A 14,452-nucleotide genomic window follows, 5' to 3' on the forward strand; every position below is an offset into this window, starting at 1 on the left:
GTTACTCAACTATGAACAATAGCATGGGAACTGGGGTGCAGAACATTGTCAGTAGGTGTTCTGGACTGATGGCATAAAGCGTCGAATATTTGGCTGCAGTAGAAGGCAGTTTGTTACCAAAAAGCTGGAGAACAGCACAATAATGAGGTCTGCAGGAACAAAGAAGAATGATGGAGGGTTCCTGCATTACAACTGATGGAGTTGGGAATATGTTCAGGACTAGCGATGTCCTGAATGCTGAGAAATCCAGGTAGACAATTCTCCATCATTTGATACAATCAGGAAGGCATCTGATCAACTTCAAATTTATTGTGCAATCAACAACCCCAAACATCCAGCCAATATCATTAAGAATGAGCAGTCCTTGAGGTGATGATCCGGCCCCACAAAGCCATGATCTCACATCATCCAGACTGTCTGGGATCACATGAGGAGACAGAAGGATCTGTACAAGCAGGGGTGGGACTCAGCCGGTTCTCCGAACCGGGGAGATTCAGAGCTGCGATCTGGTACTTGCAGGCTGCAGCGCACGGAGGAGGGCGGACTCTGCTTCCAGCCGGAATGAATGGATACCGCATACTGATACCTGCACAATCAGTGCAGTAGTGCGCACACCCCGCCAGGCCCCGGCGCACGGATACCTGCAGCAGTGCGGCAATTGGGGTAGGCCGCAGGACGGACAGGACAGGTGCGCGTGCTGCGGGGGCTGAGCTGAGGGCCACCGCCATCCAGCCAGGGGTCATCAATGCCGCCACGCCAGTAACCACAGGCAGGCTGCAAGAAAGTGCAATCACCCTGTACGTACTCTGGACAGCGAACTGCTGCACGTGGCTGCACCAACAGCAGGTCAGACTCAGAGGAGCCATGTGTGTTTTGCGGCCTGGCTGTGCCTGTTGTGCCCCATTATACAGTAAAGCCTGCGGCTGTGCCCCATTATGTACAATGTGTGCCCCCGACAGTCTCTATGGGATATGAGATCGATTGAGGAGGCTGGTAGAGGGACTCTATGGCATGTGGGATTGAGGCAGCTGGGATTCAATGGGACCTGGGATTGAGGAGGCTGGGAGTCTATATGATGTGGGATTGAGGCAGCCAGGATTCTATGGGACCTGGGATTGAGGAGGCTGGGAGTCCATGGGATGTGGGATTGAGGCAGCTGGGATTCTATGGTCTATGAATCTATGGGATGTGGGATTGTGATGTGGCTGGGAAGGAATTCTATGGGATGTGGGATTGAGGAGGCTGGCCTGGGCTGGCACTCTATAGGATGTAGGATTTAGGTGGCTGGGACATTATAGGATGCGGGATTGAGGAGGCTGGGACTCTATGGAACCTGGGATTGAGGAGGCTGGGACTCAATGGGATGTGGGATTGAGGCTGCTGGGACACTATGGGATATGGGATTGAGGCGGCTTGGACTCAAATGGATCTGAGATTGTGGAGGCTGGGATACTCTGGCACCTGGGATTGTGGAGGTTGTGCCATTAGGAGGCTTTAGGCACCTGGGGCACTATAAGGCCTGGGAGTGGGACATGAGGAGGCTGAGACTCTATGGGACCATAAATTGTGAAGACTGGGACATTATGGTGCTTAAGGCAGGTAAGGCACTATAAGGCCTAGGATATCAGGAGGCTAGGACACTATGGGACCTGGAGTTTTAGGAAGCTGGGGCACTTTGTCACCCGTCAATTGAGTAGCCTGATACTCTATGGGACCTGGGATTGTGGAGGTTGGCTCATTGTGGTTCATGGGCTCTAAACAGCTGAGATACTATGGAACCTGGGACTGGAGGAGAATGGGACACTATGTGACCTGGACCTGAGGAAGATGAGACAGTATGGTGTCTGGGCTTGAAGACAATTAACAGCTAGTTAATTGTGGAGAATAAGACTTGTTGAGTCAGAAACACTATCGGATCAAAGCTTTGGGTGTCTGGGAATATTTATGGAGCATAGGATGTGTTGATTTATGGGTATTATTTGGGTCTGTGACTTGTCAAGTCAGGTAATTTGTAGGATCTTAGACTTAATAAAGTTAGAAATCTATGGGGCTTGAGGCGACTGTGACACTATTACGGTGTGTGCACACGTTGCGGAATCTGCTGCGGAATTTTCTGCGCGGATTTGTATAAATCCGCAGGTCAAAAGACCTGCGGTTTACTTGCGGATTTTCTGCGGATTAGCCTGCGGTTTGACACCTGTCATGGAACAGGTACCAAACCGCTGCGGAATCCGCACAAAGAAGTGACATGCTGCGGATTTAAAACCCGCAGCAAATCCGCGCAGAAAATTCCACACCATGGGCACTGCGTTTTTCATTTTGCATGGACTAAAATGGCACTGTAAGGATCCGCAGCAGAATCCGCAACGTGTGCACACACCCTTAGGCTTTAGACTTAAAGAGAGTGTGGTAACTTGAGGCCTTTAACTTAAGGTGGCTGGGACTCTAATTTGTTTTTTTTTCAACTGTTTGACTGCGCCCCTACTTGTATGTGTTTGAGGAAAAGGTGTGTGTAATTGGATGTGGCTTAAAATGGGTGTGGCTTAAAAATGGGTGTGGTTTTCTTACACACAAACACAGAACCTGTTGTTAAAAATTTGAATCCCACCCCTGCATACAAGCCTCCCACACAGAAGAACTGGGGGAAGTTCTCCAAGATGTTTGGAACAATCTCCTACTGAGATCCTCCATAACCTGTGTACAAGTGACAAAAAGAAAGTGATGGGATTTTTTTTTATTGATGGAATTTATATTTTTCTATTGTTCATCACTTTGCACTTTATTTTTTGATAAAAAACACTATTAACAATTCCATTTTTTAAACCATTCTTACTTTGCAGCAATTTTTTCACACCTGCTTAATACTTTTGCATGGTACTGTATGCTAATGGGGCTTTGAGTGGACATAATACTGCGAGGGAGGCTCTGTGGTGCCATCCTGTAGGAAGGGGACATCATACTACTGAGCACTAAATCCTCCACTACATCCTGTACATCCCCCATGTCCACAATCTGATCAGCGGCTCCGACTCGTTCTCAAAATGTTTCTAGTATAAGATTTTGAAATAACAGAATGGATGAAGTGAGAAAAGTTAAATTAGTGATCAGGTTCCTGGTATCACTGCCCGGGAGCCAACTCTACACCACCCGCTAATCACTGGATCACTGCTCATACACGGACTGAATCTGCCGCTATGTGTGATGATCACATTACCTCTGGAAACAGCTTGTAGAGACTCTCGGTGATGTTCTTTTTGCTTCTCTTTTCTGCGTCATACTGAACAATCTGTCCAATCGCAGTGTTCTCCTGGGTCATCATCAGTGTACGAGAGGCGTTACAGCACGCCCGAAACTGTAACCTGCGAACCGTAGAGAGATAAGCAGAAGCCAAGAAATAGGAAGAACCCGACATCAATACTCAGCACCAAACATTGTATTGTCACCATGTTTATAGAACACAATAGAGTAGTAGTTATATTCTTGTACATAGGGGGCAGTATTATAGTAGTTATATTCTTGTACATAGGGGCAGTATTATAGTAGTTATATTCTTGTACATAGGGGGCAGTATTATAGTAGTTATATTCTTGTACATAGGGAGCAGTATTATAGTAGTTATATTCTTGTACATAGGAGCAGTGTTATAGTAGTTATATTCTTGTACATAGGAGCAGTATTATAGTAGTTATATTCTTGTACATAGGGGCAGTATTATAGTAGTTATATTCTTGTACATAGGAGCAGTATTATAGTAGTTATATTCTTGTACATAGGGGGCAGTATTATAGTAGTTATATTCTTGTACATAGGAGACAGTATTATAGTAGTAATATTCTTGTACATAGGGGGCAGTATTATAGTAGTTATATTCTTGTACATAGGAGCAGTATTATAATAGTTATATTCTTGTACATAGGGGGCAGTATTATAGTAGTTATATTCTTGTACATAGGAGCAGTATTATAGTAGTTATATTCTTGTACATAGGGGGCAGTATTATAGTAGTTATATTCTTGTACATAGGGGGCAGTATTATAGTAGTTATATTCTTGTACATAGGTGCAGTATTATAGTAGTTATATTCTTGTACATAGGGACAGTATTATAGTAGTTATATTCTTGTACATAGGTGCAGTATTATAGTAGTTATATTCTTGTACATAGGAGCAGTATTATAGTAGTTATATTCTTGTACATAGGGCAGTATTATAGTAGTTATATTCTTGTACATAGGAGCAGTATTATAGTAGTTATATTCTTGTACATAGGTGGCAGTATTATAGTAGTTATATTCTTGTACATATTAGCAGTATTATAGTAGTTATATTCTTGTACATAGGGGGCAGTATTATAGTAGATATATTCTTGTACATAGGGGGCAGTATTATAGTAGTTATATTCTTATACATAGGGGCAGTATTATAGTAGTTATATTCTTGTACATAGGGGCAGTATTATAGTAGTTATATTCTTGTACATAGCAGCAGTATTATAGTAGTTATCTTCTTGTACATAGGGGCAATATTATAGTAGTTGTATCCTTGTACATAGGGGCAGTATTATAGTAGTTATATCCTTGTACATAGGGGCAGTATTATAGTAGTTATATTCTTGTACATAGAGGGCAGTATTATAGTAGTTATATTCTTGTACATAGGGGGCAGTATTATAGTAGTTATATTCTTGTACATAGGAGCAGTATTATAGTAGTTATATTCTTGTACATAGAGGGCAGTATTATAGTAGTTATATTCTTGTACATAGGGGGCAGTATTATAGTAGTTATATTCTTGTACATAGGGGGCAGTATTATAGTAGTTATATTCTTGTACATAGAGGGCAGTATTATAGTAGTTATATTCTTGTATATAGGAGCAGTATTATAGTAGTTATATTCTTGTACATAGGGAGCAGTATTATAGTAGTTATATTCTTGTACATAGGAGCAGTATTATAGTAGTTATATTCTTGTACATAGAGGGCAGTATTATAGTAGTTATATTCTTGTACATAGGTGGCAGTATTATAGTAGTTATATTCTTGTACATAGAGGGCAGTATTATAGTAGTTATATTCTTGTATATAGGAGCAGTATTATAGTAGTTATATCCTTGTACATAGGGAGCAGTATTATAGTAGTTATATTCTTGTACATAGGAGCAGTATTATAGTAGTTATATTCTTGTACATAGAGGGCAGTATTATAGTAGTTATATTCTTGTACATAGGGGGCAGTATTATAGTAGTTATATTCTTGTACATAGGGGGCAGTATTATAGTAGTTATATTCTTGTACATAGAGGGCAGTATTATAGTAGTTATATTCTTGTATATAGGAGCAGTATTATAGTAGTTATATTCTGGTACATAGGGGGCAGTATTATAGTAGTTATATTCTTGTACATAGGGGGCAGTATTATAGTAGTTATATTCTTGTACATAGGGGCAGTATTATAGTAGTTATATTCTTGTACATAGGAGCAGTATTATAGTAGTTATATTCTTGTACATAGGGGTAGTATTATAGTAGTTATATTCTTGTACATAGGGGCAGTATTATAGTAGTTATATTCTTGTACATAGGGGGCAGTATTATAGTAGTTATATTCTTGTATATAGGGGGCAGTATTATAGTAGTTATATTCTTGTACATAGGAGCAGTATTATAGTAGTTATATTCTTGTACATAGGAGCAGTATTATAGTAGTTATATTCTTGTACATAGGGGGCAGTACTATAGTAGTTATATTCTTGTACATAGGAGCAGTATTATAGTAGTTATATTCTTGTACATAGGGGCAGTATTATAGTAGTTATATTCTTGTACATAGGAGCAGTATTATAGTAGTTATATTCTTGTATATAGGGGGCAGTATTATAGTAGTTATATTCTTGTACATAGGAGCAGTATTATAGTAGTTATATTCTTGTACATAAGGGCAGTATTATAGTAGGTATATTCTTGTACATAGGGGGAAGTATTATAGTTCTATTCTTGTACATAGGAGCAGTATTATAGTAGTTATATTCTTGTACATAGGAGCAGTATTATAGTAGTTATATTCTTGTACATATGGGCAGTATTATAGCAGTTATATTCTTGTACATAGGAGGCAGTATTATAGTAGTTATATTCTTGTCCATAGGAGAGGATAGACGTGTGTTTGTGAGCTCCCAGCAGGGCGGAGGCATGGCTTCTGACCCAGGTGGAGGGGAGGGAAGCTGGGCTGATGATCCAGGGAAAGCCCCTAGCCTGGAGTGTGGCCTGCCGCATGGACCTGATGGTAATGGAAAGCTGGACATGGTGGCTGGTGAGTCTTCTAAACCTGCTTGTTATGTTGCTGGATTGAGTGGTAAAGTTACAAGGCAAAGCATTTTTAAGCTGGAAATGCAAATCATCAAATTACAAGATGAAATTAAGAATGAGACTGATCCAAAGATAAAACTGATGAAATGTGAGAGCCTGGATGTTTGCAGACGAGAGCTGGACATTCGGAAAGGAAACCTGGACAAAGATGTGAACTCTGTGCCCAGAAAGGAAACTTGGGCTATGGAGAAAAAGAGGGGAGCCAGAGCCCAGAAGGAGAATAGAAAACACTCCATTAGTAAGGACATTAAATCTGAAATTGTGCACAGTGTGGGGCAAGGACGTCTGGTAAGAAATGCAGCACTATATCAGCCGCACAATGTGAGGGGTCTGAGGCAGCAGACAATGCTGGGAGCGCTGCAGAGGAAAGTGTGTCAGCAACCGAGGGGTTAACCGCAGTGGACTCTGTGCAGCAATGAAGGGAGGTCAGCTCCTGTATGTGATGAAGTAAGTGTCTCCTGTACTGTCACTGTGTGCGAGACCCCGCTCAGTGCTGTGAGTGAGACCCCGCTCACTGGTGCTAGTGAATGTATGTCTGCAACAGATACAAACATTATAATGGACTCTGAACCCTCCATGTCAGTGAATGGAGACCACACTGCAGTAATAATGGACTCTGAACCCTCCATGTCAATGAATGAAGGTCACATTGTGCAACAATCAGTAGTGGATCTGGGCATTTTTTCAGCACAAACATGTGTCAGTGATCATGGGGCTGTTGAGAGCTCCGGCACTGCTCCACCTGCGGCTGTTGAGAGCTCCGGCACTGCTCCACCTGCGGCTGTTGAGAGCTCCGGCACTGCTCCACCTGCGGCTGGGGAGAGCTCCAGCACTGCTCCACCTGCGGCTGGGGAGAGCTCCGGCACTGCTCCACCTGCGGCTGGGGAGAGCTCCGGCACTGCTCCACCTGCGGCTGGGGAGAGCTCCGGCACTGCTCCACCTGCGGCTGGGGAGAGCTCCGGCGCTGATCCTCCTGCGGCTGGGGAGAGCTCCGGCACTGCTCCACCTGCAGCTGGGGAGAGCTCCGGCACTGCTCCACCTGCGGCTGGGGAGAGCTCTAGCACTGATCCTCCTGCTGACCAACATCAGTTTAGGAGACTGTTCTCCAATGTAACAAGACTAGTGAACCCTCCACCTCAGAGGAGGAATGCAGTCAGGATAAAGTACACGGGACCAGAGGAGAACATCCCATCCAGAATTTATATTGGAAAAGTTCTTCTTAAAGACTTTATGAGGTTTAAGGCAACTGAGGTCTACGCACTGATCCATGTTCCATCCAGCAGGATCTATGACATCAGCTTTAAGCTTCAGTGTGATCTGGATATGTTCTGGAACATCTATAATGACACAAGAGACGATGAGATCTGGGATCTTCTCCATTGTATCCAGCTGTCTAAGCCGCAGGAAATAACGGCCACTGTCCTGTTCCAGTCTGAGGTGGTGGCTCTGGCGGATCTGCAGCACTGGTTGAGCCGGCAGTGCATGGTGAGAAGTCATCCCCAGAAGATCTATGATGAGGAGCAAATATGGAATGGAGGATATTCTGTGAAAATCCAGCTACTACAGGAGAATGGTGTAACCAGACATCTGCCACACTCCTTCTACCTGGGCTCAGAGAGGGGGATATGCTATTACCTCGGTCAGCCACGTCTGTGCCATAGATGTGGGGGCAGGCACCTCGCCATGAACTGCTCTCGAATCACGTGCTCATTGTGTGGACAGTTCGGGCATGCAAAGGACAAATGCACAGGAACCGCCATCTGTAACCTGTACTCAGGACCCAGGCATACGTTTTGTGATTGCCCTCATGCAGAGCATAATAAATATAATGGCCTGACCTCCTTGGAAATTATGGGAAAAGAAACCACAAGAGGTGCAGATGTTGTCCAAGAAGCCGGCACTGATGAGGTGATAAATCACAGTAACAGCGAGCCTGCTCCAGAGTCTGATATAATATTGATGGATGCTGCACTATTAGGACCACCAGCCACTGAAGAAACACCTAAAGTACCACCAGCTAAGCCACCATCAGCCAGTAAAGTGAGATCTAAGCAATGTTCAGCCACTAAATTAAGACCTAAAATACTAGTCACTAAGGTGTCTAGAAAACCTGTCACCAAACCATCCAAGCTTCAGCCCAGTACATCTGTAGAAGTAGATAAATTGTCCGCAGTGTCCAGTGTGGATGACGAAGGTTTTGTGACCATAAAAAGGAAAAAAAAGCCTTTGTGGATTCCTCCAGGAAAATCACAACAGTCCAGAAAACCTCTGAGCCTCCAGTGCTGGTGATAAGTCCAAGACGTTACAATGTACTGGGAGAAGAAGACGAAGAAGAGGCACAAATGGAGCAAGGTTCTTCATACATCATAGAAAATGACTCTGATGAGGTGGATCCTGACTCTCCCGTGTCCACAAAGAGATGGGGCACTGCAGGTGACAGCAGTGGAAGGAGAAAGAAGACCAGAAAGTCTAAGTGATCAGGATGCGGCTGAGACTAAGCTCTATTAATGTGAACAGTGTGAGGACTGGTAGCCGGCGGCAGGCGATCTACCAGCAATTGTCTGATGAGAGATCTGACGTCTTCTTCTTACAGGAGACGTATCTGAAATGTAATGCCCATGTGTATGCAGCCAAGAGAGACTGGAGACTAGGTCCATCATTCTGGTCCTTCGGGCTGGAGAGGAATGACGGTGTGGGAATCCTCTTTAATACCATGGATGTCCAGGTGGACAGAGTCCTGGAGATCTGTCCAGGCCGCTGTCTGATGCTGGACTTTGTACTGGACTCCATCCATTAGGAAAGAGCGGAGGGAACTGTTTGACCACATGAAGCCATATTGCTTTACCTCTAAAGTGTTTATATTGTGTGGGGATTTTAATAATGTGTCTTGTAATGTGGATAGATCCAGTAGTCACAAGAAACTGAGATATGATGAGACGTTTCTTAATAATATCGTCCAACAGGCCCATCTAGTAGACCCCTATGGTTCCCACCATACCAGTAAGACATACACATACCATAAGGGTGGTAATGCCAGCAGAATAGACTGGGTGTATATAAAGAGAGAGGCGAGATGCTCTCAGTACAGGATCAGCCCTCTGGAGTTCTCTGACCATTGCATGGTGAGCGTGACGCTGGATCTGGCCCAAGCTGTGGTCTGTGGAAAGGGGTACTGGAAGGTGAATAGCTCCGTGATCCAAAATCCACGGTTCAGAGAGGCCTTCACCACCTTCTATAACGATCGTAGGACCACCCAATGTATGTGTGATGATACAGCTGAGTGGTGGGAGACCATGAAAAGTGACATCAAGCAGTTTATTATACGAGCAGCCAGGAGACATAGTAATATGGATTATATGAGATACTCTGCCCTGAGACTGCAACTGAGCCGGCTATATAGCAGGATGAATGGTGGTGAGGAGGTGGATGGACAGAGCGTCAGCCATATAAAGCAGCGAATGAGGGAGCTGCAGTATGATCGCCTCAAGTTTCTCAAGGCGGAGGGACAGTTTGATAATTGGGGCGTTCATCACCCAGATCCTTTCATTGCATGTAAAAACAGGGTCGGTAAGAAGCTAATTACTGGTTTGTTGGATGAGAATGGGGTGGAGCAGTCAGAGCCGGAGAAAGTCCACAAGATCATTGCTGATTATTATAGAGATCTCTATAAAGGGGCTAATATTGATAAGGAAGCCATTAATGCCTATCTGAAGGGGGTGTCCCTACCTACATTAGACCCCACACAGGCAGATAGTATGGCCGGTCCCATAACTGAGGAGGAGGTGAAGAAGAGCATTGACTCCTTAAAGGCCAACAAGAGCCCGGGGCTGGACGGCCTGACCAGCGAGTTTTATAGAGAGTTCAGGGACTTATAAGCTCCAGACCTGGTGCAGGTCTATAATGATTGCCTCTCTGCAGGGAAGCTTCTACCGTCCCAGTATGAATCTGTTCTGATCCTTTTGGCAAAAAAAGGAAATCTAAAAGATATAAAGAACTGGCATCCATTGTCTCTGCTGAACATGGATTATAAAATTCTGGCCAAGATCTTGTATTATCGGCTGAGTGAGGTGGCGGGTGGGCTTATCATTGCCAACCAGACGTGGGGTGTGAAGGGTCGGACGATAGAGGACTCATTGTTGTTGGTGACAGAAGCCGTGACATACATGAAGCAGCACCATGTGGGGGCGTATATTGTGGGCTTAGACCAGAGTAAAGCCTTTGATAGAGTCCATCATGATTACCTGTGTCAGGTGTTGTTACAGTATGGCCTCCCGATGCGGTTTGTGCAGTGGCTGCGATTTCTGTATGAGGAAGCTATAAGCCTGCCGCTGATTAATGGTCACTTGGCCGAGCCCTTTGCGATCATGTCAGGGGTGAGGCAGGGCTGTCCTCTCAGCCCATTGTTGTATGTTTTCAGTCTGGATCCTTTCCTCAGAAAACTGCAGGATCATAGAGATTTTACAGGGCTGAGGTGCCACCTCCAAAGTATGGTAGAGGAGGTAAAGTTCTGTGCCTATGCGGATGATGTGTCGGTTGTGGTGTCTTATAGAGGTGACTGTGCGGCTCTACAGCAGGAGATCACGGCCTTCTTCCAAGTATCTAACTCCTCTGTGAACATGGAGAAGAGCGAGGCGTTGTGGCTGGGAAGTGACCGTGATCTCTTCTCTGTGCCCTTCAGAACAGTTCAGGATCAGATAAAGATTTTGGGAGTTGTGTTTGGTGCTGTAGATGATGGGAAGGTGAACTGGGAGGAGAAGCTGGTGGTGTGTGAGCGGAAGGTGCAGAGCTGGAGACACTGGAAGCTGACATATCTGGAGAAGATTCGCCTGCTGAAGACCTTCCTGCTCCCGCTGTTCCTCTTGACGTTGGTAGTGTCGAGTTGCCACCAGACAGGCATGGGAACCATCTCACCCTGTCACCAAACCTCCCCCCGCCTCACCTCCAATAATCCCCACCACAAAACACGGAGACTCAAAATTTCTTTTTGAATGTTATGGCCACAGCAGCCTTTATTATAAACACCAAAATACAAACAGTGAATCATAAAACACTTTAATAATAACATGAACCTGAGAAGGAGTCCTTGAAGCCCCAAGATCTTGGTGAATAACCCCAAAAATTGCTGTGGACAAAAAACCCCTCATGATTGCTCCCAGCCGATACCCCACTGGCTCGGGAGCACCAACACCGATATATCATTGTCCACTAAGCTACTCGGGGATCCGCCACTTTGGCCGGAAACTCCCCCACCACCTTTCACCAGATCACCCCCAAGATACCTGTTTAAACGAAGGAGACCCTAGACACTGGGTCTCCAAACCCAATTTTTACCGACTTCAAGGACTCCCCCCCCCTCTCAAAACCGCCACAACGAGGGTCCATTGAACACCTCAATGGCCCGAGACCCCCCGAACCCGCCATGCCATGGCCCGCTCAATACCCTCCTGGAGGCCGAGAGCCCAAATGACAGAACCAACCGAATTCAAATGAACCCCATCGGCCAGCCAGAAATCACCCTCGCCTTTTTCCAAATCAAAGTGTCGCACCGCCACTCCTCCATTCCTGATAACAAAAGAAGACACAGCCCTGTTCACTTTTATCCGGGCCTTATTAACCTTCACGAGAGACCTCATGGAACGCCATCGCCTCCGAGGAACAATGTCGGACCAAACGATAGTGACCCCTCGGTACAATAACCACAAGCGCAGACAGTCCTGCTTGATGTCCCGTATCAACTCCCGAAAAGGTCGAACCGCCAAGTCGTTACCCCCAACATGTAACACCAGGATGTCTGGAGCGCGGTCCAACCGAACGCACTCGTGTATCTCCGTCAAGACACGTCTCCACTCCATCCCCCTAAAACCGAACCAGCGCACCAAGGCCGTGTTCCTGGAAAAACCGAGCTGTCTGCCATCGTTCCGGACGTCCGCCCGCAACGCTCCCCAGTAAACGAAGGAATGACCAAAAATCCACACCAGCAACGGCTCGACACCTGAAATAAAAAAGGCGAAGCCAACATCAAACACAAACCCCCATTAGCGTGAACGCCCTCTGCCTCACCCATCACCTCCCACCGACCTAACATAACTTCGGTAACGATTGGACGCCCAACCACCAATGCGCCGAATCGAAGCCGCATCCAAACCCCGAACTGCTGCTTCTGATGCCGCCCCAATCCTGAACGAATGAGAAGCGAAACGGGATTCTTCCAAACCCAGCGATCGGATGGACCTCTTGAGAACCGCACCAAATTGGTATCTCGACAAACTAGAGCCATCCACGTGACACAAAAGGGGGCCGCTCAAACTCGGACCCAGCTCCCAAAACCCCCGCAAACACTGAATGGGACACATCAAAGACCCGGGCACATGGCCCAACACCACTCGGCGACCTTTACCCGCCTGATCCGTCTTAGACCGTCGCAACCAAAACTCAATGCCCCGTGCAGTAAACACAACGTCCCTGGCCAAAATACCCCCGGCTGACTGCTTGTTCCCCGACACTAGTTCCCCTACCCTTAGTGCGCCAAAAAATGCCAACGAAAAGGCTAAGCGAAATAACAAAACCTCATAGCGTGAAGAACACACAGTCTCCAAAATGCTGCCCAACCGTTCAAGCACCTCAAAAGATATCGGACGCCGCAAGTCACCCCCGCTTTTTAACCGGCGAAACCCTTTCGCCGCTTGTTTCACCAAAAATGTTTTCGTCCAATCGCGGCAGCCGCGCAAGCGAAATCCAAAGGACAAACCTGCTAAAATGCGCATGGCTTTTGCACCCGACCAACCCTCGGAGGCCCCCCGCCCCAACCAAGACAACAAAACTCCCTCCTGATCCAAGCCGGGCCCGACTGCTACGCCGGCCGCTAACTGTTCCTCCCACTTGCACCATACAGCCCGGTAAGTGTTGTGAGTTCATTTTCCCCTCCGTCACTGAGGCCTGGTGAACTCCTTATTCTAGTGAAGGAAGGTAGTGAGCCTGATTATCAGGCACCTGGGACTAATGAAGACGATTGGCTGAGTGGAGTCACTGACTGGATTTAAGGCAGCCTACGCCCTTTCTGCCCTGCGGGTGATTTCTCTGTGGACTCTTGGACACCAGTCTGATTCCTGCTCTCCTAAAGCTAAGTTTTCTGTTTTGCCTTTTGCATCTAAGCTTGGTTTTTTGTTTTTCTTGCTTTTTGGATTCTGCCACTCCCTGCTGGAGTGTGCAGTGTTCCGTGAGCTCTGTCTTCTGAAAGTACCTGAGTGCTGATTTAGTTTTTGAAGCTTAGTTGCTTCAGGGCCATTTTTATATCAGCTTGTTGGCTTTTGTCCCTGATAGGGTTTTGGCAGATTGCAGACAGCAGCCTTCCTATCCGTTCCTATCTAGGTAGTTTTTGGGCCCCGTCTTTGCTCAGCCTGTCTTTCTGTCTGTGTAAGTGTTTTCATCTTGCTTCACCGTCATTATATGAGGGGGGCTGCCTATTGCTTTGGGGATTGCTCTGGGGCAGTTAGATTTCCAATTTCCTTCTTTAGGCCTATGTATCTCTCCGGCTGTGATTGAGGGGTCTAGGTCATCGTAGGAACCCCCCACGGCTACTGCTAGTTGTGTTGATTAGAGTTGAGCGACTTTTGGTTTTTTAGGGTCGCGTTTCGTTTCGTGAAACCCGACTTTTCCAAAAGTCGGGTCGAGCAAGATCGTCCGATTATAGGGAAAAGTCGGGGTCGTCCCGAAACACGAAACCCAATGTAAGACAATGGGGAATAAAAGTCGGCATTGAAAGGAGGACAGGAAACACACCTACAGTGCCCATTTGAATGCCAAAAGCATCAATTCTTCTTTCTTAAGCTTGTCAACCTTAATTAACTTCATAATACAAGTTACGCACTGAAAAATGGGGGTTATTTGGCTACAAACTGTGGGGGGGGAGGGCTGGCTCCAAGTTTTCATGTGCCCTGGGCGAAAGAGCGCCCCTTTAACACATACCACAACTCATCATGCTCCGATACGGCAGAGAAATAGCGGTATAGTCCAATGAAAAATACCTCACTTTTTACATCTCATGACGAGGCCCATCTGTTTCTCCATACAGAATCATTGGTCCCA

At 45.9% G+C, this 14,452-nt stretch overlaps 1 protein-coding gene across 1 annotated transcript in view; it reads right to left on the reverse strand.

The window, feature by feature from the left end:
- LOC141075783 (alpha-2,8-sialyltransferase 8F-like) overlaps positions 1–14,452 on the reverse strand; it is a 433,541-nt gene that overhangs the window by 140,268 nt on the left and 278,821 nt on the right. Inside the window, exon 4 of the mRNA XM_073562929.1 lies at positions 3,215–3,359. Coding sequence (XP_073419030.1) covers positions 3,215–3,359 — 145 coding nt within the window. The remainder of the gene's footprint in view (positions 1–3,214; positions 3,360–14,452) is intronic.

The sequence above is a fragment of the Dendrobates tinctorius genome, unplaced genomic scaffold (assembly GCF_039654945.1).
Source record: "Dendrobates tinctorius isolate UK_male_01 unplaced genomic scaffold, ASM3965494v1 ptg000371l, whole genome shotgun sequence".
NCBI lineage: Eukaryota > Metazoa > Chordata > Amphibia > Anura > Dendrobatidae > Dendrobates > Dendrobates tinctorius.